Source organism: Neopelma chrysocephalum, unplaced genomic scaffold (assembly GCF_003984885.1).
Source record: "Neopelma chrysocephalum unplaced genomic scaffold, ASM398488v2 Primary Assembly neopelma1_96770, whole genome shotgun sequence".
Lineage (NCBI taxonomy): Eukaryota > Metazoa > Chordata > Aves > Passeriformes > Pipridae > Neopelma > Neopelma chrysocephalum.
The window spans coordinates 13,799-36,488 of record NW_020925414.1 but is presented as its reverse complement, the minus strand read 5'-3'; the positions used below and the strand labels follow the sequence as shown (position 1 = coordinate 36,488).

The window sequence follows — 22,690 nt, the reverse complement described above, 5'->3', positions numbered from 1 at the left end:
AAGAGCAATTATTTTTTTTGTTTACTGGACTTGGTATCTTTATTCTTCATTCCCCCTTCCCCCCACACGTTGTTTCCAGGGGTTGTTGGTTAATTTTTCGCAAAGTCTTAAGTTACTATCAAAGTACAAATGCTTTGATGGCAATAAAGACTTTCTGAAAAGCAGCAAGTTTTTCCATTTCTTTACTTCACAATGACTAAAAAACTTGTCTTTCATCACCTTATGCTGAGCATAATCATTGGCTTGCTCTCAACTGAATCAAATATCCTGATATGACCCTCTCACACCCAGCTAGGTAGAGCACAACAGAACTTAAATCCAAGTCAGTTTCTACATATTACAGCAAAACCATAGTTTATAAAATGCATCAATATGAATTCAGCTGTGACACGATTATTTTTTTTTTGAGTGCAATGGAAAGGAAAAGATGGAATCTTACAAATATCTATATTTTCCTTTGGTCTTGTACAACTCTATTGTGCAGTGATTTTGGGGCGAAAAAACCCAAAAGTCAGCAGAAAGCTTGGCCAAGCAAAAATGACAGACCTAAGTGGGGGATAAACACACTTCAGAATAAAATCTCAGATGTGTATATTAAAAGAAAAAATCAACCTGCAAAGTACAGTCAAGTTGTATAGAGACACCTTAGCTATTATTTCTGATAAGAAGCATCTATGATAATTTTTAATTGTAACATAACATAATATTCATTTTTTTTATCTGAGCCATCTTCTAGTAGAGCAAGAGGGAAACAGTATGTTTCTGTAGCTTCTTATGTCATGGTGACATAAAATAGAATTCTGTTTCCCTGTTTCCAATACATATTCTCATACTCCAGCAAAAACTTGAAAACTCTTAAAATTTAAACTGGTTCTTAGCACTGAGGCTTAGATTACTTTTCAGATGAACTTGTTCTATAAAGCTAACAGGTTCCAAAAAAACATATATCAAAAGAATACTCACAAAGCTGAACTCCATTTAAAATGCGCCGGAAAATACTACATCAGTCTAACATGGAAAACACTTTTCATAATGTAAGTATCCTACTAAAGTTTAAAACATTTTTTAAAATTAAATAATTATACCTGCAGCTTTCTGAGAGCTAAACCAGAGAGTAAGGGATAAATTTTGAAAGCCAAATTTTGAAAAGTTTAAAAATGCTTGACACAGAGTTTTGACTGAAAAAATGAATCATCATCCAAATAATACCTTTTTCCTATTGCATATGTTAATTGTTTGCAATGAATCAACTTTATTGCCAATAATATTGTTCAAGATTTTCTTTTTTTCAAACTTTTTGTCTTATTGGTAACCAGAAAAATTACTATAGTGAGAATATAGTTGATACAAGATTGCTACAGGCAGTAACGTAAAGGAAGTCACATTTTTGTTGAAATGCTGGAATTCCACCATGACTGGTCCCCAGATGCTAGGGCTCTCACACAAGGTCAGATGGAAGCGCCTATTCATCCCCAACTGCACAGTATTGACATGCCTGAATGGAAAGCCAGTGCTGTCCTGCAAGAGCATGGTGCAGCAGGCACTGCCTGTTTGCACAGATCAGGTCTGATCTGCTCACAGCAAAATCCTGAGCCTGTTTCAAGCATGTGCCATGGGTAATAACGGTAGTGACTCTCTATTAAGACATACAAAGCTCTCCTGATTTGAAATTTATGACTGCTCACTGCTGAAAGAGAAGATAATCGTCAACCAGTCTGTTTCCTTACTTGTCTCTACCTATGAATTGTTAACTGTCATAAGAAATCTTTTATTGTACTGGACAATTAAAAGAACATGGTTCTGTGATAACATAAAGTTTACACTCGTAACTAAGAAATCCAAGCAGGTGAGAATGTGAGACTGCAAACTGCCACAGTGGTCATTAAATCCAATCTTCCATGAACTTCACCATAAAAGTTAAGTAACAGCTACAAAAACCACCACCACACACACATATCATGAAAGACTGCACCCTAAGAAAAACTGAAGATCAGCAATAAAAAAGTTTGTTCATTTGGACAAAAGAACAACTGGCATTGCACTAAGCAATTCATATATTTTTATTTACTTAAGCAGCTTTACCTCTCTTATGATCTCAGACAATCACAAGGACTTTCACAAGCTTGACATTTTATTTGATAGTAGCTAATCTCCAGTCTACCTGTGAGGTGAGCATAATTTACAGGCAACAGATAAAACCACACTTTCTGTAAACAGGTTCATGGAACAGTAAGTCAGGAAATGGCATACAGTGTTCACATGAGTTCATCAGAAAAAAAGACTAAACCAAAATGCCAGCTTCCCACTCGTATCACTCAGCTGAAATAAGCATAAAAGACGCACCTCCACTCTACACTAGAAACTTATTCCCTGAAAGAATCATGTGTGACATGTTTGGAGGAGAATATGATCAAGATCATTGTCATTTCACACTGAAGGTAGGAAATAAAGTAATTTTAAAAATTGCAGTAAAAGTTTACAGATATTTAATATTTTTCTTTTAGGTGATATATTTTTATAGTCAAGACACCTTTTTTAATTAAAAAGTTAATAAATTCTCCAAAAGCTAGCATACCACCATGAATTACCAATACTGATTAATAACATACTGAAAACTTCAGCATAATATGCATCATCAACTATATTTACTTAAAGACTGTGGCACTCAAGTACCAGTAAGAACATGAACATCTCTTTTGTTGTACCATTGCTGCAGGGATTTTACTGGCAAACCAGTTGAAAGCACTGCAAAATTAACCCTAGGTCTTTTTACTGCAAATGTTTTATCAGTCAATAAACAATTCAGGGAAATTTGGAACTAGCCATGAAGAGATTATAAAAGGAGGGTTTGTTTCCACCCCAAAAAATTAAAGCTGTATCCTAGAGGTAGGAAAACATCCTGGTTTTTAGGTAAAGTTTAAGATAGAGTTTTCTACATGAATTACTGGCACTAATAACTTACATTTCCCACCCATAGCACTGAAGTACACCCATGATTTTAAAGATATCTGTCCAGACCAGGCCTGTTCTGAAAGTATCCTCATGCTATCTGGACTTCCATAAAGAATCCATTACTCTTTCTTTCAAACATATGCATCACCTACACAGAAGTACCATGGAAGAGTGATGAAATTTTATTTTCTTGTGTAGATACCACTTTGAAGTTTTGGCCTTAAAAGTTACTCAGTCTTCTGAAGTCAACAGCACCTGCGAGTGTAAAGAAAAGGACCTTCTAAAAAGGCACAAATGAACCTCATGCCATCACCTTATGTCCTACAACACCCCTCTTGCGAATACGTGCTACCTTATCACAGATTTAACATCAGGTAATACAAGCAGTACCGCATCTTCAGCTTCAGCAGCAGAGACCGGCAGATCACTTCCAGCTTTTCCTTCCTGCCCAGCTCTGAGGCAGCACAGCAGTACTAATGCTGAGCTCTTTTTATTCTTTGGTCTATAGCTCTTTAGGTACCACAGTTGCCTTTGTATGAAACAAACTCTTCCAAGTTGTGCTGACAGACACAGAGGAGCAACTCACAGCAACTGACTTCAGAATCATTAGAGAAAATATTCTTTCTAAAGAAAACACATTTAACAATCAATGATTTGAGTCTGACACCTCATGTTTACAAATAAAACACTCAAAAATTATTTTTTAATAACCTTTAAAGCTCCTGGAGGACATCTAAGTGTAGAGATTGAAAGGAAAGTACTCATTAAACCTTTATCAGGTACCTAATCTACGCATTTTTGTATCATTAGCTCAGATGCATCATTAGCTAATCCCTGTCTGACAGCAGCTCAGTTTTGTGGTGTAATCTGGTGTGTTTGTTGAGATGTGGTGTGAACAAATGTGTTATGAATTGGACAGATACAAACAGGGCAACACAATGCTCTACTAGAATAAAAACAGCAAATGCTCTGCTTCTGTTCCAAGCATGGGGTACAGGACTGCTGAATTGATTCCTATCTGTTACTGGCAACTACATAATATTTTTCAGGGTAAAAAAATTCCATATAAAAGTGACCTTTTGCTCAGATTTTTTCTGACTGCAAGGTTGTTCCAATTTCTCATTTTTCCAGTAGTAGGAACTTTCTGCTCTCTAACATACATTATTTCTTGCCAGTTCTTATGTCAAAATAAAAGTGCTTAAACTAGGGAAGAACAAAGTACTTTAAAAAATGTTCTAGAAGTGAAAACCTCATTTTCAAAATACTAAGGCCTAAAGCCTTCAGCATTTTTCAGTGATAATTTCCACACTGCCTCCCCTCCAAAAAAAAAGACAATTAGAAATTGTCTTTGGAATTAGTAAAAGTTAGACTCACAGTTTTCAGCATTAATTGCCAATATTAATTTTGTTCTTTCTGAATACTTAACTTTGTTCTCATAACAAAACACTTTGTCTCATAAGAAAAATACACAGAACCATGCACATCTACACTTGAATAAAACATATGCAATCAGCTTGCAACAACTTATGCAATCATAACTCAGTTGTTTACCAGGATCACAATGTTTGACTGTGTATTAATAAGAGTTTTAATAACTGATTTCTAAGGCGTTCTAAAGTAAAGGTTTAAAAACTTGTCATTTGAGTGATTTGACTCACCAGTCTGCTTATCTTTAAAAACAATCCTTTAGTTGAAATGACTTGAAAAACTGTTAAAAACCACCAACAAACTGTTGGTGGTTACATATTGTTTTATCTGTCTGTCTCTTTTTTTCTCACTAGGCACCTCCCAAAACCTCTGAAAAGTTTATTTCAATCAGCTTCTGTTGGTTTTGTTGTTGTTTTTTTTTTTTAATGTCTGACTAGGAATTTTTACTTGGGTTATCACACATATTGCCAACATGACACAGTGAGATATTTGTTTCACAAAGCAATTATTTTGAAAAAGAAGGTGGCTTTCAGACAGGTATGAAAGGAAAACAAAACCAGTCCTTCACAAGCCTCAGATACAGCAATGACTCCACATGTGACACTTGTGTAGCAGGCTTGTCAGAAATTAGTTACTCCATAGTGACAGGATTACCAAGCTCTCAGTATCTCAATTTCAAGTCTTGGCCTCAGGCTCAAGGTTCCTCTCCCTCAGACACACACAAAGAGCTTAATCACATCAGCTGGCATCTTACCCTCAACTAAGCATGAGCTGTTAGAACTGAGTACAGATATTTCAGACATTCACTGCATCTCTCCTTAGGGAAGGAGTCACCCAAATCAGCACCTCATGTTTTCCATTAAACCATAGCTTTTCATCTTCCCTCACAGCTCTGGAACTTGGAAAAGTTCCCTCATGAGACAGCTGCTCTTTTTCTGGCTCTCATCACTGCTGTCCCGGTAGCTCTTACACACAGCCTTGCAGCAAGGGCAACCACTGCCCCGGGAGACTTCACTGTCCTGACAGAAAGCTGATGTTCACCCAGCACTGTTTGTCCAGAGTCCACTTCAGTTTCTCTTAGACACCCTATTTCAGAACAACAATTTCCACACAGGAGAGGAAAAAATGATACAGGATATATCAGTTTTCTTTAGCAAATGGAATGGAAATGGTGCTATGACAACTATTTGGGCAAGATAAACAAATTAATTAACTTCTCTCACACCTAAACTAAACTATCTAAAACACTTGAAGCCACTTGAAGGCTGAACACTGCAGGTCAAAGAAAAGGCAATTTTCTTGAGCAAAACTGTAGCTTTCAGAGCATCAGAAACCATTGAAAGTAATGTCCATGAGCACTGAACAACTGTCAGACATCCTGAATTTATCACTTGTTACCACATTCCTCCTACTGTAAACAAATCTTTGAGTCCTGAAGATAGTTGTCAACTCTGTATCCCAAGACATTCCTTCAGTTACCAAAGCAACTACAAGCTAAGAGTCAAGTTAGCTTTTTTCTTACCCCCCCCCCCTTTGCATACAAGCCCTTTCAGTAAAAAGTCTGCTGAAGTTATTTGTTCTGAGCAAAGAAAAAGGCTGCATGGGAAATAATATGCCTGTCTTCAAAAGCAGATTTGCTGTTAGCCATCTGGTCCAAAATCTTTTTGAAACACAGAACTCTACTCAGGGCTTTTTTTAAAGAAACTTGAAGACTACACCGGAAGTGTATTAGATAGGAAGAGGCCCAGCTTTCAAATATTTTCCTGTCAAGTTCAGATCAAAAGTCTGAAAATTGCCTCCCTCATCCCAAGAGGTGTCATACCTGAGCCAATTGTGACTTAGCTATCTCAGACAAAATATATTTTTTTGCTTAGACAGTGTGGAGTTGTACTTACACAATGACAGAAAAGGAAGCACCTTTAGCCTAGTGTTAACTATGGAACAGAAAATGGTCTTAAGCTGTGTTATCTTCTGTTCTATGTGACTCCTTAGAGCCCTTAGGCTCTTTTTTCGCTATTCCAGGCTTGGCTTTGACTAGAAATTCCATTTTGGACCAGAGAAAACACTTCCCATCAAGTCTGCTATGTACATTCCTAAAAAGGAGGGCTGGTATGGAACAGCTATTTCACCAGAGGATTCATTATCAGTTCTAATTTGACTTTTAAGTAATTATTAGAGCAGCATGACAGCAATTACATTAGCTGTGAAAAGATGGCAATAAATTAGAGACTTATACAGCAAAAGCTGACAAGAGCTGGCAGGGCTTGAAAGTTGCTGCTTCATGTTGCATTTCCCAGAAGACACTGACTTGGAAGAAAGGGCTGCTCTTATACCAGTTCCCACTCTGTTTCTTGTACAGCCCTTAAGTGGGACAAAAGGAAGAATTATTTTCAGACAACAGAGTAAACAAGTATGATTTCAGAGACCTTTTCCTCATGCTTTATTTTAGGCTAAGGCACCTTAGGAGACAATTTTTTCACAGAAAAGCTATACTGGATTTCTAAAACAGTCAAGTTCAGAAGTTCACAGAGGACATGCAGTTTGGTTGTTAAACTGAAGAAGTTTCTTTCCTTTATATTCTCTATCATGCAAACAGTTATCCTCAAATTCAAGTCAGTGCCCTACTTGAGTCAAGCATAAAAAAGTCTTTGGACAATTGTCACACAAGAAGCTCCCCAACCTATGTTTACTTTTTCTACTGCTGAAAAAGCTCAGGCTCAACCCACGTCAGAGCCTGATTTAAGAATCACAGTAATAATCACAAGACCAAACTAGTTAAGCATTTTCTTAACCCTAAATTAGCAGAACAATGAGTTTTCAAAATACTATTTTTCCATACAAAATCTGATTAAAACAGTCTCTAAAAGCAAGTTGTGGCTCTTACAGAAGAAACAGAGGTACTGAAAAATAATCTAATAAAGCCCTGTCAACCGTTCTCTGCCTACTATCTGCTAAATCAAATCAGAACTGAGAAATCCTAAGTTCTCAAAGAATCAAAACTTTTATCATTCACCCTGTAACAAGTTACAGGTGTATAATGAACAAGATCTGAGAAGGGAATGATTGCCAGATCTGTATCATTACCTGCATTAGCAGAGCTTGAAGAAACTTTTTTATCCACCTAAACCACCTCAGATGCACCTAGCTCTTTTAAGAACTTAATTCTAAAGAAACAATTTATCTTTTTTTAAAAAAAGGGAGGGTGGGGAACTGATAAAAGCAACTGGTATATCAGAGAGCAAGGAAAAAAAATCAAGTCTGAAGTTTTGCTGTATCTAAAAAGTACATAGATAAGTAGTTTTTTGAAGTCATTCCTTCCTTTTTTCGTTATTATGTGTCTTGCAGGAATTCTAATTTTACGTTATAAAGAAGGATTCCTAATTGCAGACTTTCTAATTGCTGTTCCACATTTTAAAAATTGCTTTCTCAGATCTTTTGCAGAAGCAATAGACCACCCGCTGTAGAAGTGTGCCTTCAGATAAAAAACTAGCATAAACATTCTGAGAATATGTGGGGGTTTTTTTCTTTCCTGCAAAACTAGGTAAGTACTCCTGTATGAAACAGGCTTGTTTTCTTTAAAAATAAAGCTATGAAAATCTCAAAAAAAATTGAATGGAATGGGTGATCTACAAGAGATCACATGCATAGAGGCACACTTTTCTGGATGGATAATACAGCTTAGAGAAAGAAACTGGAGAGGCTCAAGACATAAATCAGTCAAATGAGAAGTGAGGTATAATATACCTCCACAGAAATAGGCAAACCAAGATCAGCAGCCCAGAAGTTAAACCGAGATTTTCAAATGGTAGGTTAATTTTAAAATTAATTAATTAATTAATTTTAAATTAATACTTAAGCTATGAGAGAACAGTGGCTAATGAAAATTACCTCAGACATTTATTCACATGGCTTTAAAACCATCAAGCCTAGTCCAATCACAAATTAAGCTGAAGAGCTATGGGCTCTCGTTACAGTGGTGGTCAGGGAGTGGTCCAAAGATAATTTATTACTAGCATTTTACTTACACAAGGGTGAAGACAAGACAAGGGAGATGAGGAATTCCCTAGATCAAATCCTGTTGAATGCCTTGAAGTTTTACTGAAAGATTCATCTTTTATTTTGCTTTTTAACTAATAGGATTATTTTGGTCTGTAGCTAGTGGTGACCTCACATTTTGCACCAAACTTTAGTTGGGAAACAACCACAAAAAATTATATAATGATAAACGGATTCAAATCCCAGAGATGATAAAACAAACTGGGGCCTGCTCCAAAGTATGAGTTTGCAAGAGAGGCATTATGGCCTAAAATAAATTTATTGGCATCACTGTAGAGCACAGCAGGGTTCAGGATCAATTTGATTTCACTTTTTAAAGCTTTCTTCCTACCAAATGTAACAAACTTTAAGAAATCCTACAATGTGTATTCATTTACTTTGAAAAGTGAAAAACTGGAAGCTAAAGCATACTACTAATTCACAGAATGATGTCAGAATGTAATCAGAAACTAAACTGAGACACTTCAAAATCATTAAATATTGTTTTCAGTTCATGCACCTTTAGTTTCAAACAATGGACACAAAAAATATTTTCCCATGGCTCTAGCGCTTCCTCCTTTAATCTGCAGATAGCATCCATCTTCTGTGAAAGTGTCATCTATGCACATGTGCTAAGGTCTGCATTAAGAAAGTCTGTCAATATGGACTTTTCAACTAATCAAAATTCCTTGAAATGTGAACTCTGGAACTTGGCCAGGTCAAGCATCTGCAACTACTAAACACAGCCTACTTTCAATACCAAGCCCTTAAGCTGTTTCCTGAAACAGGATGCATTTGTATACATAGTGATTGTATATTTATTTTACTACAAAAATGGCTACCAGAAAAAAAAAAAATCCCACCCTTCCACACTTTGGGCAAGTCCACGTGTATTTCTTTCAGAGACTTAGTGACATGACAGGAATAGCTAAAAAAATAAAAATACTCAAAATGTAAAGTCAGGACAGAATTTTAATTCTAAGTGTAAATAATTCAAAGAATCACTATTTTCACGTTTTCTTACCAGATGTTTGCAGTTCTACCTTAGAACAAATATGCAATAAAATGGCTGCTTCTTTTCCTGGATGATACACTACAGGCACTAAACACAAAACTGCCACTGTAATTTCGCAGTACAGCAAAAACTCTTCATAATTTCTGGCTTAAAATGGAATAAGTGAAACCAGTTTGGTCTGGTAAAACAGCAATCCATTCCACAACCAAAGAACAGTTTGACTTGTCTCTCAGTTTGCTGAGAAATAAACTATGAATTTGTGGTGTACTACAAATTTGAATGGAAATACCATTTGTGTCTAATTGCAACAAATCGGCACTACTCAGAAAAAGAGAAATACTAATATACTAGCTTATATTTTATACCAGCTTATAAAGAAATTAATGACTTTGTTTAGACAATATGAGTTTATTTAGGCCCATAATTTGCTGCATGTAAGTAATATTTATTGAAGGTCAGTTTCTTCTGTTTCAGATGCTCTTTACAGCAGGAATTGGGGTGCTTTCTAGCTGGTAAAGTGTATAACCAGCTTAGACAAATTTTTAAAAGAAAAAAGAAATTAATTTAACCAGTCTTAACTGCTGAAGGAAACCTATCTGAGCATGCAGCCCCCGACACCATTCAAGACAAAAATGTAAGGCTCAAATAATAGAATTTATGTGTGCAAGCTGACTGCAAACAATTGTTTCAATGGGGTTGCTTGTCTTCAGAGAAAGAAGAATCACAGGGCTACAGCTCTAATACAAGTTCTGTTCATGAATTCCTTAAGATTGTGTGGATGGTGGGAAAAGGGAAGATGGCTTTTAACTCAAAAGCACTTCTCTATCAAGAAGTTTAGGCTGAGTTTTCAGCTAACAATAAATAGTATTAACTGTAGAGGACTGGCACCCATCAACATATGGGACTACCCTTAAAAATGATTTCCTAAAACTATTATAGCCAGACTAAGAGTTTCAGTGGTTTTATTTTTTAAAGTTCCATCATTATGTCACTTTCCATATTTTGGAAGTCTTCCACAGCTCCTGTTCTCCACCTTCCACCACATTTAAAAAAGGAATCCTTATTTACACACAGAAACCACACCATCAAACATTGGTTTGAAACAATTCCCTCACAGGTTATGTCTGAATCTGAAAACAATTTCTGCTTCCTCAGCCTAAGATTTATTGCCTAGTGAAGAAACAAAACTCTTTGTGGCTCTCAATACTTTGAGCAGATCTAATAACTGAAGAGGTAATTTTGACTTTTACAGTTGCCATTATTTTAGGATGAAATCTGATTTATAATTTCATAACCTTAATTTCTGTATCACAGCTTATGTGTGTTTTTAAAGAGGTACCTAAATAGAAAAATACCAGATTATGACATTAACTAAAGTGTTTGTTGTCAAAAGATTCCTCATGGAAACTAGGGTCCCACTTTTGCAAGCCTTTTCATGCACTTTCTCAGAACTGGGTGCTAAATAATGCCAATTTAGCAAAATACAGTCAATGACACCTTGTTAGCCTTTAGGAAAATCTCACAAGGTAAGAGGATTCAAAAAGGTAACTTAAGCGTGTGACTGAGAGTCACCATTTCTCTTGCATCTACTATCACGTTAGGGAAAAACTTAAAGGGTCTGATTTCTGAAAGACCGCTTCAAGTGTTTCACAGAAATATTTAAGTGGTTAGACTCATAACACCACAAAAAGCCCTAAGAAATGATGCTGACCCCATTCCTTTGACACATTCTAGGAAGAATGGCAACTTCCTAAGAAGATCAAGCACACTTTTGATAGGTCTTGCCTGAAGAAGTTTACACTTGTTTTTCAATAGTCTTTTCAAGCACTTTAACAGAAATAGTCGGACATGAATTTCTCTCTCTTAGTTTATTATTTTTTCATACACACTCCACTAAGCTACAAGTCTGCCTTCATATACAGACTAAGCAGCTTTGGGGAGCCAAATTAGTTTCTTATACTGCTGGAGGTTTGCAATGTAACTTGCAAAAACCAGTCAGCTTCAACACACAGTATAGAACAGATATCATGTAGTGTGCTCAGCAGAGCTACATACTTTATGTGTATACTACTGAAAACTTATAATTACATGTCATGGAACATCGGCACACAGTATTTAGGAAGGGAGTGCCTTCAGTGTCATTTCAGCATGACATAGAAAAGAAACTGTGGAATGAAGTCACTGTCATCAATCTTCTTCAGAGCTAGACTCATCTTCCTGGTCAGAGAGCTCAGCCACAGGAAAGCGCAGGATGGCTGCCACCCCTGTCAGCTGGCCAAGCTGCTCTCCAGACACATGAAGGCTGGAGAAAATGCGCACTGTGCCCATGTTCTCCCGCACACTGTCTACCAACTTAACATATCGGGCACGGGTAGCCACATCCTGGTGCCGAAAAAGCTCATCACTGATCAGCAGGGTATCAATGGCCATGGCTTCATTGGCCCTTTCCACGTGTTTCAGGCCATAAAAAGCCCGGTCAGGCTCGTGCTGCAGCATTTTATAGAAGTCATCTAGGGCTTTGACCTCACCAGCTGCCTTAGTGTCAGAAAGGCGGCTGGTTACGGTTGGGTCGCAGAGTGCTTCCTTCAAAGCGTATTTATGTCCTGAGGAAGAGTGGACCTAGAGCGAAAACAAAGTCAGAGGTTTGGTGTTTTCAAAGAAAAAGGACCATTTTTTTGATTACCCAATCACAAATATTTTCCACTATACATAACAATAACCTTGACAGCTATTTGAGGAAGTTACCTCAAACCATACAAGGTTCTTTTCTTAAAGGATCTCTCCTGCAACCCAAAACCTTCACCAAATCCCTTAAACTGCACTTCAAGAAGCACAAAAGAAAACTGTTTCACTTATTCAAAGACTGGATTAAATATGCTCACCGCAAGGGAGGGCTACTTGAAACTAAGATCTAAGCCTTTCTGTTTTAAAGCATTCCAGAAAAGGCCTTCTAAGATTGCAGGGATATAGTGCAAAGGCATTGAGTCTTGCACAGTTGCACAGCTATTATGCTTGCAAAGTTGTGAAGTAGATTGAAACTTCTCACACATACTATTACTTCTATACTACAAATGAAAAAGGAGGCTTCTTGGTGCACTGGTCTTCTAACGCTGGAACCATTAAGTACTGGGACACACTTCACTCACCCTGCTCCCAGCCCTCTGCAAGCATAGATTACAGGCCTACTCCAACTTAAAAATTATACAAGTACCCTTATGAAAACTCATTTTAAGCTCTGAATTTGCCCACTTCAGTAAAATGCTAAAACCCCCACCCACTCAATCAATGAGACAATGAAGAAACGGGAAAAAATGCCATGATCTGCATAACCTTCAATATATAGTACAAGACTAACAACAAAGTTAACTAACCTATACCACATCCAGGTACTTTTTAAAAAACATCTCTATAAAGCTGTTATTAAACGTGCACACTATACAGCATGACAGAGTAACAGTACAGTTAAAATATTTTCCAATTTGTACTTCACACTTTACATTATTTATATTCATATAAATATGCCTTTATAGGGAGTTCGATATATTTAATATTTTCTCTACTCCACATTAAGGTATCCTGGCTGGGGAACCATCCCTGTATCATGCATAGTTATGTAACTTATGTAATAAGTCTAGTAAGTGACTTATTTCCCATGTGACTACCTTTTACAGACAACTCTCAATCCCGTTTTCACTCACTCTGGAAACTGTTTAGCACCTTACCTGTAGGAACTTGGACCTGTTCTCCAGCAGAAGTTTATTGTCAGTCTTGACTGCCTGCTGGAACATGTAGTCACAGAACTGTTCCCGCACGAAGCCCGGGCTTGCGATCAGCACGCACTTCACCACCTCGAAGTTGATGTGCCGCTGGATGGCCTGCACCACCTGCTCGTAGAACCTCTCCAGGGCGCGGGCGTGCTGGCTGCAGTTCCCTTTCCTCTTCCGGGGGATGTTCACCTCCACCTTGGCGCGGGTAAGCGTCATGCTGGGGGTGACCAGGCAGACGTGGGCCAGTCCCTCCTGCATGACCACGGCGGCCACGTCGGCGCTCCAGGCTGGGTCGCAAGCCTGCTCGATGCGCTCCAGCACCACGCTGTCCCACTGCTTCTTGGCCAGCGTGAACTGCCGGTTGGGCTCCAGTTCGATGGTGTGGTAGGCGCCCATCTTGACGTACTCGTTCTCCTGGATGTTGGTGCCCTTGACGCGCAGCTGGCAAGCCTGCGAGTCGAAATCAATGGCCTCCACGCAGAGGGTAAGCGTGGTGCGGACGCGGTTGCTGCCCACACTGCCCGTGGCCGACTCAGTCTGTACCTTGCGGATGGTGGAGGCGCGCAGGCTGTCCCCAACCTGCAGCAGGTTGTACGTGTGCCACATGTCCTCGGGCTCCTCGGGGATCAGGGTCACCTGCCCCGCGTTATCCTTCTCCAGGTCCTTCCTCACCAGCCTCATCCTGACGGTCCCCGTGCCCCAGAGGGGGATCTCCTCGCTGTCTCGGACTCAGGCGCGGCCCCGCCGGGGCTCCTGTAGCCCCTCCGCGCTCCAGTCGCCAGACCCTCCCCCGACCCTGCACAGCGCGCACGCGCAGCGCCCGCCTCCCGCTCCCATGGCGCATGCGCGCACACCCCGCTCTCCCTTGCAAAGGCTCCGTCGCGGCGCGCGTGCTTCCCCACCCTCTACTTGGTCACGGCGGGCCTGGTGCATGCGCAGGAGCGGCGGCACGGCGCGTAATTTGCGGGTGGATGGTGGGGCTCCGTCCTGACGGAGGAAAAGTTCCTGAGGGGAGCGGGGAAAGGGACTGGGAGGCAGCCAGGGTGCTGCGAGGGCTGGAAGGTGGGGTGTGTTCCCGCTGCTGCCTCGCCGGGAGCACGACGGGAGGGGGTCGCGGCGGCGCTGCTCCGTCCCTTCCAGCGCTTCACAGCGGCAGCTCAGACTGCTCCTAACGCGGCCCTTCACGTTTCAGAAGAGGAGAAAAAACCTAAAACCGGCAAAACTAAGCAGATGTGGAAAGCTGCGGGTACAGATGAAGAAAGGGACAAGCGGCATGGCAATGGCCGATCCCCTGGGCCGGGTCAGCGGGTGCCGAGGTGCCCCGGAGACCTCAGTGCCACCCCCAGCAGCTGCTGGTGCCGGGCTAGGGCGGCCGTTACACAGCGAAATGAGAACCGGGCACAGGAAACATCTAAACCTGAACTGTTACTTGGACGCTGCTCTTAAACTGAACTCCAGCTTTAAAAATTTTTGGTTACATTTGCACAAGTCTTGACGGCTTCCTGCATCTTAGAGCAAGGCAGCTTTGAGGCGCTTCAGAGGCAGATGGGCACTTTTCAAATGAAGCTTGATGTCAACAAATATAAGTAATACACCTTGCAAAAACACAGTTCAGTTAGTTCAATGCTACTTGCAAAGAAACTGGACCTGAACAATCACTACACAATTCATTTGCAGCCCAGACAAATTTAACAAGCCAGAAATAATAAAAAAGTTGTTTCATTATACATTAATATTGGAAAAGAAAAGCTGATGTGAAGACCTCAAAGCAGCCTTCTAGTATTTGAAGAGGGCCTACAGGGAAGCCAGGGAGGGACCACTGTAGTGGTTGGACAAGGGGGAATGGTACACATGAAAGAGGGGAAATTTGGGTTAGATAATTATGAAGAAATTTTTTACTATTTTTTACTATGAAGGTGGTGAGATACTGGAACAGGTTGCCTCAACCCTGGCAGTATTCAAGGCCAGGCTGGATAAAACCTTGAGGAACCTGGTCTACTAGGAGGTGTCCCTGGACATGGCGGGGGGGGGTGGGACTAGATGATCTTTAAGGTCTATTCCAACCCCTTAAAATTCTGTGAATCTAAGTTCTGTAGCTTATTTTTGAAACAGCATATGACACTAAAAATTCCATTTCAGAATGAATGTTGCAAATTTAGAAAGAATAAGTAAAAGAATGAAGAATAGAAAAGACAGTGCTTGCATGAAGAATGATAAAAAAAAAAGAGAAGTTTAGAAAGTAGGCAAACTAATGTGCCCTGATAAGTGTGTCTGGGCATCTGGAACAGGTACGTTAAGTTTAGAATGACTACAGATAACAACTTGATAACAGAAAATTATGAGGATGTCCTCCTACAGATGAGAAGGTGGCAAATTTAGAATGGCTAAAAGGAAGTTTCTGGTTTCCATTATCTGTTTTTTTTGGAAAAAATAAAAAAACAACCCACTGTGGATTATGGAATTTGCTGACTTGGAAAGGCTTTGGAGTCAAGGATTTAATGAGATAGAAGGCTACTGTGAGCAAAAATGATCCCATATCTCCCATTATGGTGTACATATAAATTTCCCTGAAGTATCTAGCACTAGTCAGTTGTGACAGGACAGCGAACTCAGATCTGGCCCAGTAATGTGTGTTCCTTGTCTCTAAGTTTGATACTGGTGTAAAAACAACTTTATCAGATATTACATAATAGAATTTATTTATCAGAGCTCACAGTCTCTTCCTGTGAGTACACATGCTTAACTCTATTAGCATGAATAGTTTCACAGATGGAAGGTGGACCACCCAAGGGAATATAACATAAGCACGTGTATAAATGTTTGTTTAACTTAAGCTTGTTCATACTAATAATTTTGCATTAATGTTTTAATGCAAAAACAGACAGAGACCCTCTGCATTCAGCTTTTCCTAAGGAGTTCCTTTCACATGTCTATGTAAATGCCACATGGTAAATTTATGGCAAAATTTCTTCTTTACATTCTTTGCAATTATAAAATCACAAGTGTTGACCTCATGCTATTCTTTCAAGGAAAAACAATTGCAGTGCGTATTTACCTTCCACATTAATATTTATTTTACTTTTTATTCTTTTACTGCTGTATATGTACAAACTTTTCTCTGCTTACGGTTCCAGTCAGATTTTTGCAAACAGCCTCACATCTTTGGAGATGCGATATAGTTTAGATAAAAGTTGCAAGTTGGCATCCAGTACCATCTAGTAGAAAATAAATGTTTATTTCATGAAATCAGATTACTTGCTGCATTAAAAAACCCCACAGCAACACAAACAAACAAACAAAAACCAACCCAAAGAAAAGAACAACTTTGAAATAAAGTTGTCGCTCAAAATATTAAATTGACTGTTGTAGAGACATTTTGAGATGGGCCCTTTCTCAGATAACAAATTTTAATATTTATGCAGTTATGAACAGTGATGCACAAATACTTGGTGGCAACTGTAAACTTCGGTGATATATCCACAATCAGCAAGACCATTGTAAACTTACAGAGGAAAATATTTAGTAGTGATGATGCTTTGCCTACTCTGGTAAAAAGTACTGGGTACTGCTATTTGTTTATGTCAAAGAATGAGCAGTAGAAGAAAAACATTTCCAAAAATTTAGGAACCATATAACTGTAATTTTTTAAGTTCATACTAATTTTGCTAGTGTCAGGGAGAGAGATGTATTTGACATTGGTAGAGCAAAACAAGTGGGTACTTTTAACTCTATGAACGATTTTAACATTAAAGTTCAAAATTGCATAGCCTGTTCCCATCTTGATAGAAGACTGAAACTATGAATAGAACCTAACAGTTTGCAATGTATTACTTTTTAAAAACAATTTTATAGGTACTAATAATTGCAGCAATTTGGCATCCATTTTCAGACCTTCTTAGGCATAGTGCAAGATAAGATTAAACTGGTGATAGCATATCTTCACAGGGATTTTGGAGCCATGCTGGTTTTCTAAGATTATTTTGAAAGCATCTGAGACACACTGTCCTATGTCTTCAAATCTTGATCAACTATTTTATGAAGATGGGTTATATACAGATTTTAGACAAGGATAGGTCATGTCCATAGGAACCCCCTCTCCCCTATATTACAGCCACTTTAGCTAGACTTCAAGCAAACACACGCAAGTTCTGGATAAGAAAAGCTAGTGGGTAAGAATCTCAGATATAGGGGGAAATCTGCTGGGAAATGTTGGATGTTATTGTTCCAAGACCAAAGGAAAATAAAGGGAAACTGGGGAAAACATCTATTTTGGTGCTTTCCCTTTATCCTGTGTCTGTCCTGACTCTGCAGACTCTGAACAGAGTCCACTTCAATTTCTGCACACAGTTCTGTCTGTATCTATTTATCTTTTCTGTTATAAAGATGAGTACAAAACAATCACCAATAAGAAGTCCAGGAGGGAACTGGCTTTCCACAAAACTGTAAGTGAAGAAGCATTAAGAAGTAGTGGAACTCTTTAGACTAACTACTTCCTTCCTCATCTGTTGAAATGTAGGACTGGAGAAAACTTCAGCAGATCCCTAGTCAAAGCACTTCTCTCAGGCCAGGTAAAGTAAATATCAGCCATCCTTTACGGCTGTTCCACCAACTTCATCAGAAGTCTCAGTGAAGGAGATTATGCAGGGGTGGGATTTTTGGTAGCCTGTCCTAGCAATTCATAACCTGAAGAGTAAGAAAGTTCTTCTGAGTATTCCCTAAGGTTTTTGCATAGTGAGTTATGTTGATTTTGTTTTGTCCTTTGTTGGGCACGGAGAACCAACTATTCATCAATATCTTTGTAAACTAACATATGCAATATAGAAAGTTATGATTGAGCATTCTCACAAAACAAAGAAAACATTGACATTTAGAATAATATTCTCAGTATAATACTTTGATAAAAAGATATATTTGAAATGCTCAACACTTTGCCCTTAGTTTTCTTGCTATTAGATAAACAAGCCTAACTCATTTAGTCTTTCCTCACAGATCATTTTCCTCAGCCCTTATCAGGCTTGTCACTTCTCTGTGAACTTCTCTGTGCACTTCTGTCTGCATCTGTTAGACTTCCTGTACTCAAGATTCTCAGAGCCCTCATCAAAACCAAGCTGAATTAAAAAGGAATAAAAATCTGTATCAATACACAAATGTACATACATCTCTACGAACCTCCTTTATTCTAGACTGGTTTTGTTTGCTAGGGCCTGCCAGATTATTGGCCTATTTTTTTTGCTTTTTAAGGAAGAGTAGCATGTAATTAATTTTTTAATTCCACTGTAATTATAAAACTCCTTCTCCACATTTTTATGACATTTTGACTTGCTTATGTAGGACTATGTCTCTTATTTATTGGAGCCAATTTGAATCCCATTCCTGGTATCTGTAATGCCTCCTTTTATTTCTAAGTGTATTCTATTTCACACCAACTTTTTAAAAAAACCCTGCCACCACCAAAAAGTAATCACCTAACAGATCTGGATGAGACCTACTTCTGAAATGTCTTGCTATCTGACAAGTAAACCTTTTTGTCATTACTGGTGAATTATACGTCAGCAGTACCAGTGGCAACTTAGCAGCTCTGAAGGGAAATTGTGGCACACAAAATTGTTGCCACTTTACAAAGCCTACTTCTGTGAAGGAACACAAACAAAAGCACGTTTTGGAGTATATCACTGTGTAATAATAATAAAGACAGCTATGAACAGTGGCTAAACATAGCACACCAAAATGCTACATTCAGATTTTCACATTTTCCTGTGTCTGTTCTTTCTTGCACAATAAGCACAAAGGGAAGAGGTGAAAACTCGTTTTGCCTTTTCCCCACTTACTGCTGCCTGCATGTGGACAATTCTTATGAAATTGATTTCTTCCTCTGTACTGCTTCAGGTTCACTGCGTGCTACTTGCCAGCGTGAGAGCTGCTGGGGAGTTCAGCGTCCAAGTTTGCAAGCACATGAATCCCAGCATTGCCTTAGCCTCTTTCCCACTTCTTGGATTCCCCTGTTTTCATATCCAAAACGTTACTACAGACTGACTGGCTAGGGAGATTGCTACTTGCTGTATTCATTTTTCTAAAAGCAGTTAATTCCTTAACAATAAACCCCTAAAAGGAAATATTACATAGTTCATGTCTGGATGAACTCATCTTTCTGAAGCGAGTTGGGTGGAGTTAACTGCTTCCTCACTTCCCCTTTTACTACTCAGAAGTCTGAGAGCCAAACAGAGAAAAACAGAAAATCTACCCTAATTAAAAACATACCAAAACCAAACAAAACAACAACAAACAAACAAAAAACCCAAACCAAAATAACCCAACAACAAAAAACTCAAACCCAAACAAACTTGTTTGTTTGTTTGTTTGTTTGTTTGTTTTTCCAAGCCAGATTCAATTACACTATATCTTCTCAGCCATTCATCCTCATTTAGCACCCTTCCCTTACCCCCCGGATTCTAAAATTGGTTTAGGGATTAAAGTTCTCAGAGAGAAGCAAACCGAGGAAGTCCCTCACGACCTGTGGCTGGCGGGCAGCTCCGGGAAGGGCATTCTTGGGGCAGAGATCGGGGAGAGGGGACGCCGTCTCACCGGTGCCAGCACCCACTGAGTACTTCCCTGGCAGCAAGGCTGCTTATGGGACGTGGGTCTTCAAAGAAAGGCAGAAAAGGGGCTTTGCTTACCTGTCAGCATCCAGTAGGAGGCGGCCATGCCTGGGCTCCTGCTAGCCCGGGGCCGGGAGCCCGGGTGGAGGGTCGCAGTGGCGGGAGCGGTCCTGCCGCCGGCGGAGCTGCCCTGCCGGTGGAGTTCACTGCTCTGCACCGCCCGTCCGCCTCGCCGCCGAGTTAGGCATTTCCTGTTTGTTATTCGGTCTTTACGTTTGTTTCTTCGCATCAAGAAGAATTTAGCTTCCTGCCTGCACACAACTTTCCTCCCACCCACCCCCCAAAGACCTCTGAGCTTTGGAAACCTCCCCGAAAAACTAGCCCGGCTCTAGGATGTACAAATAAAGCCAAATCTCCCCCACTAAGCCTCCGGATGCAGCTCTTGGAGAGCACAGCAGACCTTAAAGGGACATCTTCACGTTCATAATTAATAAGTGTCTCCCGCCGGCCAGCCCCCCTCCCAGTAGGACAGGAGTGAGCTGGGTGTGCTACACAGACACCTCTTTCGCTCTCGTCAACAGAAGAAAGGCGTCGTTGAGGTAGGGAGTGTGTTTGGCTGCTCAAGTTTAATTTCTCTGACATCACCCCTTAAAAACGCACTCTACGGCCGGTCATTTCCCTGCAAGAGGAAGCCAGCCGCCCCATCCCCATTCTCGGCGGCGCTGGGGATACAGTAACTCTTCAGGCAGTGGACGGTCTTCTCGAGTCTTTTCATCCTCTTGTGCTTTGCTGCCTAGAGGAAATACCAGACAGCTGCCTTTGCCCTCGTCTGTCGAACGTTTGCATGGCATCCCTGCCCCCAGAATGACTTCATTAATAAATCACTGAATAAATCGCAAAGGTAATAATCAGCCAGATTCAGGGCAGTGAGTAGGGATTTTCAGAATTTGTTGAACACTCAGGAAAAGAGCAATTTTGCAAGACTTTTTGAGTTTACCAGATGATGCTCAGGAGGAGTAACGTCCCTTCAGCAGTGTGAGTTCTCGCACTGGACCTCGTGAAAAATCATGTTGTTGTTGATAAAACAAGAGAACCTATGGTCCCTCAAGCAAGAAAAAGAAAAAACAAAATACTCTATAAGGATTTGGAGATCTTGGTATGTCTAGAAAAATTCTCTCTTTTCTTTGACTTGGAGAAAAGAATTTGGTGACTAAATGAAAGTTAGTGGAATTTTGGCAAGTTCCTCTGAGGCTAATAAACTACAGCTTTTAATCATCATTATAATAGCTGAATGCATCTTCCAGCTTCTGTCTTAATTTCATGAGAACACTTTGGGTGCACTTGTAGATCTGTGGAACTTTTAGAAAACAGTGCACAGTTCAAAGCTGGTTTTAAGAGCAAAGATTCTCAGTGGAACTACTCAAAATTGAAAAAATTAAGTGCATGTGTAACTTTTGCTGAATGAGAATCTGAACTCTGTTGATACCAGTTAAACAGACTAGGCACATTTATCCAGTCAAAGGTTTTATGCCTAAGATTATAGAAAACAAAAATGGCATCCAAACCAAAAGAAGACTGAGAATATGGAAAAAAGCTGTAATTTCATTTTTGCTAGCAAGTTATATTACCGCTACTGTTATCGCAAAACAGGGTTTGTAGCCCAGTGTGCTATAGCCGGTTACACAGAGTTGATATTGTAGTTTATTACAGAGTTTTAATGGGTGTTGGGTGGTAATCCACAAAAACTAGCACACTCTGGGTTAGAAAACTGGGTGGGTTTTATACACTTTTAATCAATATATTCTACCTACCTCATACAGATGGATTGCTGCATTTTCTCTTTAAAAAATCCCAAATCTTTGTATTCCTTTTCTGTTACTATATTTCAACTAAATGTACATGGGAGAGTTGAGCTTGCTTTCAAATCATAGTGAAGGATTTCTTTTTGTAATAAAATTAACTTCATCAGAGAAAGAGATGAGGAACTAGGGACTTTCTCATGGACTAAAATAAGTCAAACCTCTTTGAGGTTTATGTGGTATTTGGTACCTATGTGGTAATGTATGTCATGCTGGAGAATAAGACTTCTTTAGAATAAAATGAAACATCTCCAATGAAGAGTTGGTCATAATTTTTATGAAATTATTCTTACTATTATGATTTATTAATTTCTTTTTTGGTGATGTTCTATGCATCTTGCATCAGGCAACGTCAAACGGAAAACATTAGAAAAGATGAATTGCCTGACTGAACTAGCATTTCTTATTAATTTGCACACAGGCAAGAAAGTAAAATATATTACAGACTTACAGACCACTACTTATCTTGAAATGTCAAACTAATTCAGAAAAAAAACAACTCCTTTTCACAGTTTTTGTTGCTTTGCATGCATTAATTCAAGCAATTGCTCATAACATGTCGCTAAATGCTCTTCTTGGGGTTTAAAGTTTCATACATCAGTAGTAAGGAGCACATCCACTTTAAGCAGGACTCCCTAGATGAAGGGCACTCAGGCCAGAAGTAGTTAAGATATTAGGTAATTTTAATATGAGAAAAACAAATATTATTAATTTCAGTAGATTGTAATAGTATGCCAAATCATTACCTACAATGATGGATAAAACAAAAAGGTCAAATTAGTTTAAAGAGTATGGTTGGTTTGCATATTTCATATCTTTCTAATATGTCACAAAATGCTGAGGAAGGATTTTTTCCTAGTGAAATGAATTAAATAAATAATGAAATAAATAAATGAAACATGATTTATCATTTTGAACTCCACCTCCCAACTCAGTTTCCCCAAAGTAATGTAGAGCATGCATTATAGAATAAGTACACTAGTAGTTCCATGGAATCTGGTAGAAGTATTTGTGATTAAAGATTGATTTAAAGACTTT

General features: G+C 39.2%; 2 protein-coding genes across 3 annotated transcripts in view; both read right to left on the bottom strand.

The window, feature by feature from the left end:
* Positions 1 to 20,590, bottom strand: part of ITGA1 (integrin subunit alpha 1) — a 75,675-nt gene extending 55,085 nt beyond the window's left edge. The window contains exon 1 of one of the 2 annotated variants that reach the window (XR_003538522.1): positions 19,872 to 20,590. Coding sequence is in view for 1 of the 2 variants with exons in the window: in XM_027709320.1 (XP_027565121.1) it covers positions 19,872 to 20,082 (211 nt within the window). In the remaining variant the exon portion in view is untranslated. The remainder of the gene's footprint in view (positions 1 to 19,871) is intronic. The other variant, XM_027709320.1, reaches the window with a different exon arrangement.
* PELO (pelota mRNA surveillance and ribosome rescue factor) lies at positions 11,284 to 14,012 on the bottom strand. The gene is made up of 2 exons (XM_027709322.1): positions 13,153 to 14,012; positions 11,284 to 12,049 (listed from the first exon to the last, which is right to left on the bottom strand). Exons 1-2 carry the CDS (start codon positions 13,876 to 13,878, stop codon positions 11,618 to 11,620), a joined length of 1,158 nt encoding a protein of 385 aa, XP_027565123.1. The 5' UTR covers positions 13,879 to 14,012; the 3' UTR covers positions 11,284 to 11,617.
* Positions 20,591 to 22,690: the final 2,100 nt, after the last annotated feature.

Bases quoted from the DNA above. Each gene is read 5' to 3' on its own strand.
- PELO (XM_027709322.1), bottom strand. From the start codon at position 13,878: ATGAGGCTGGTGAGGAAGGACCTGGAGAAGGATAACGCGGGGCAGGTG. The intron at 12,050-13,152 runs GTAAGGTGCTAA...TTTTCGCTCTAG, and splicing joins ACAGGTCCAAGTTCCTACAG to GTCCACTCTTCCTCAGGACA.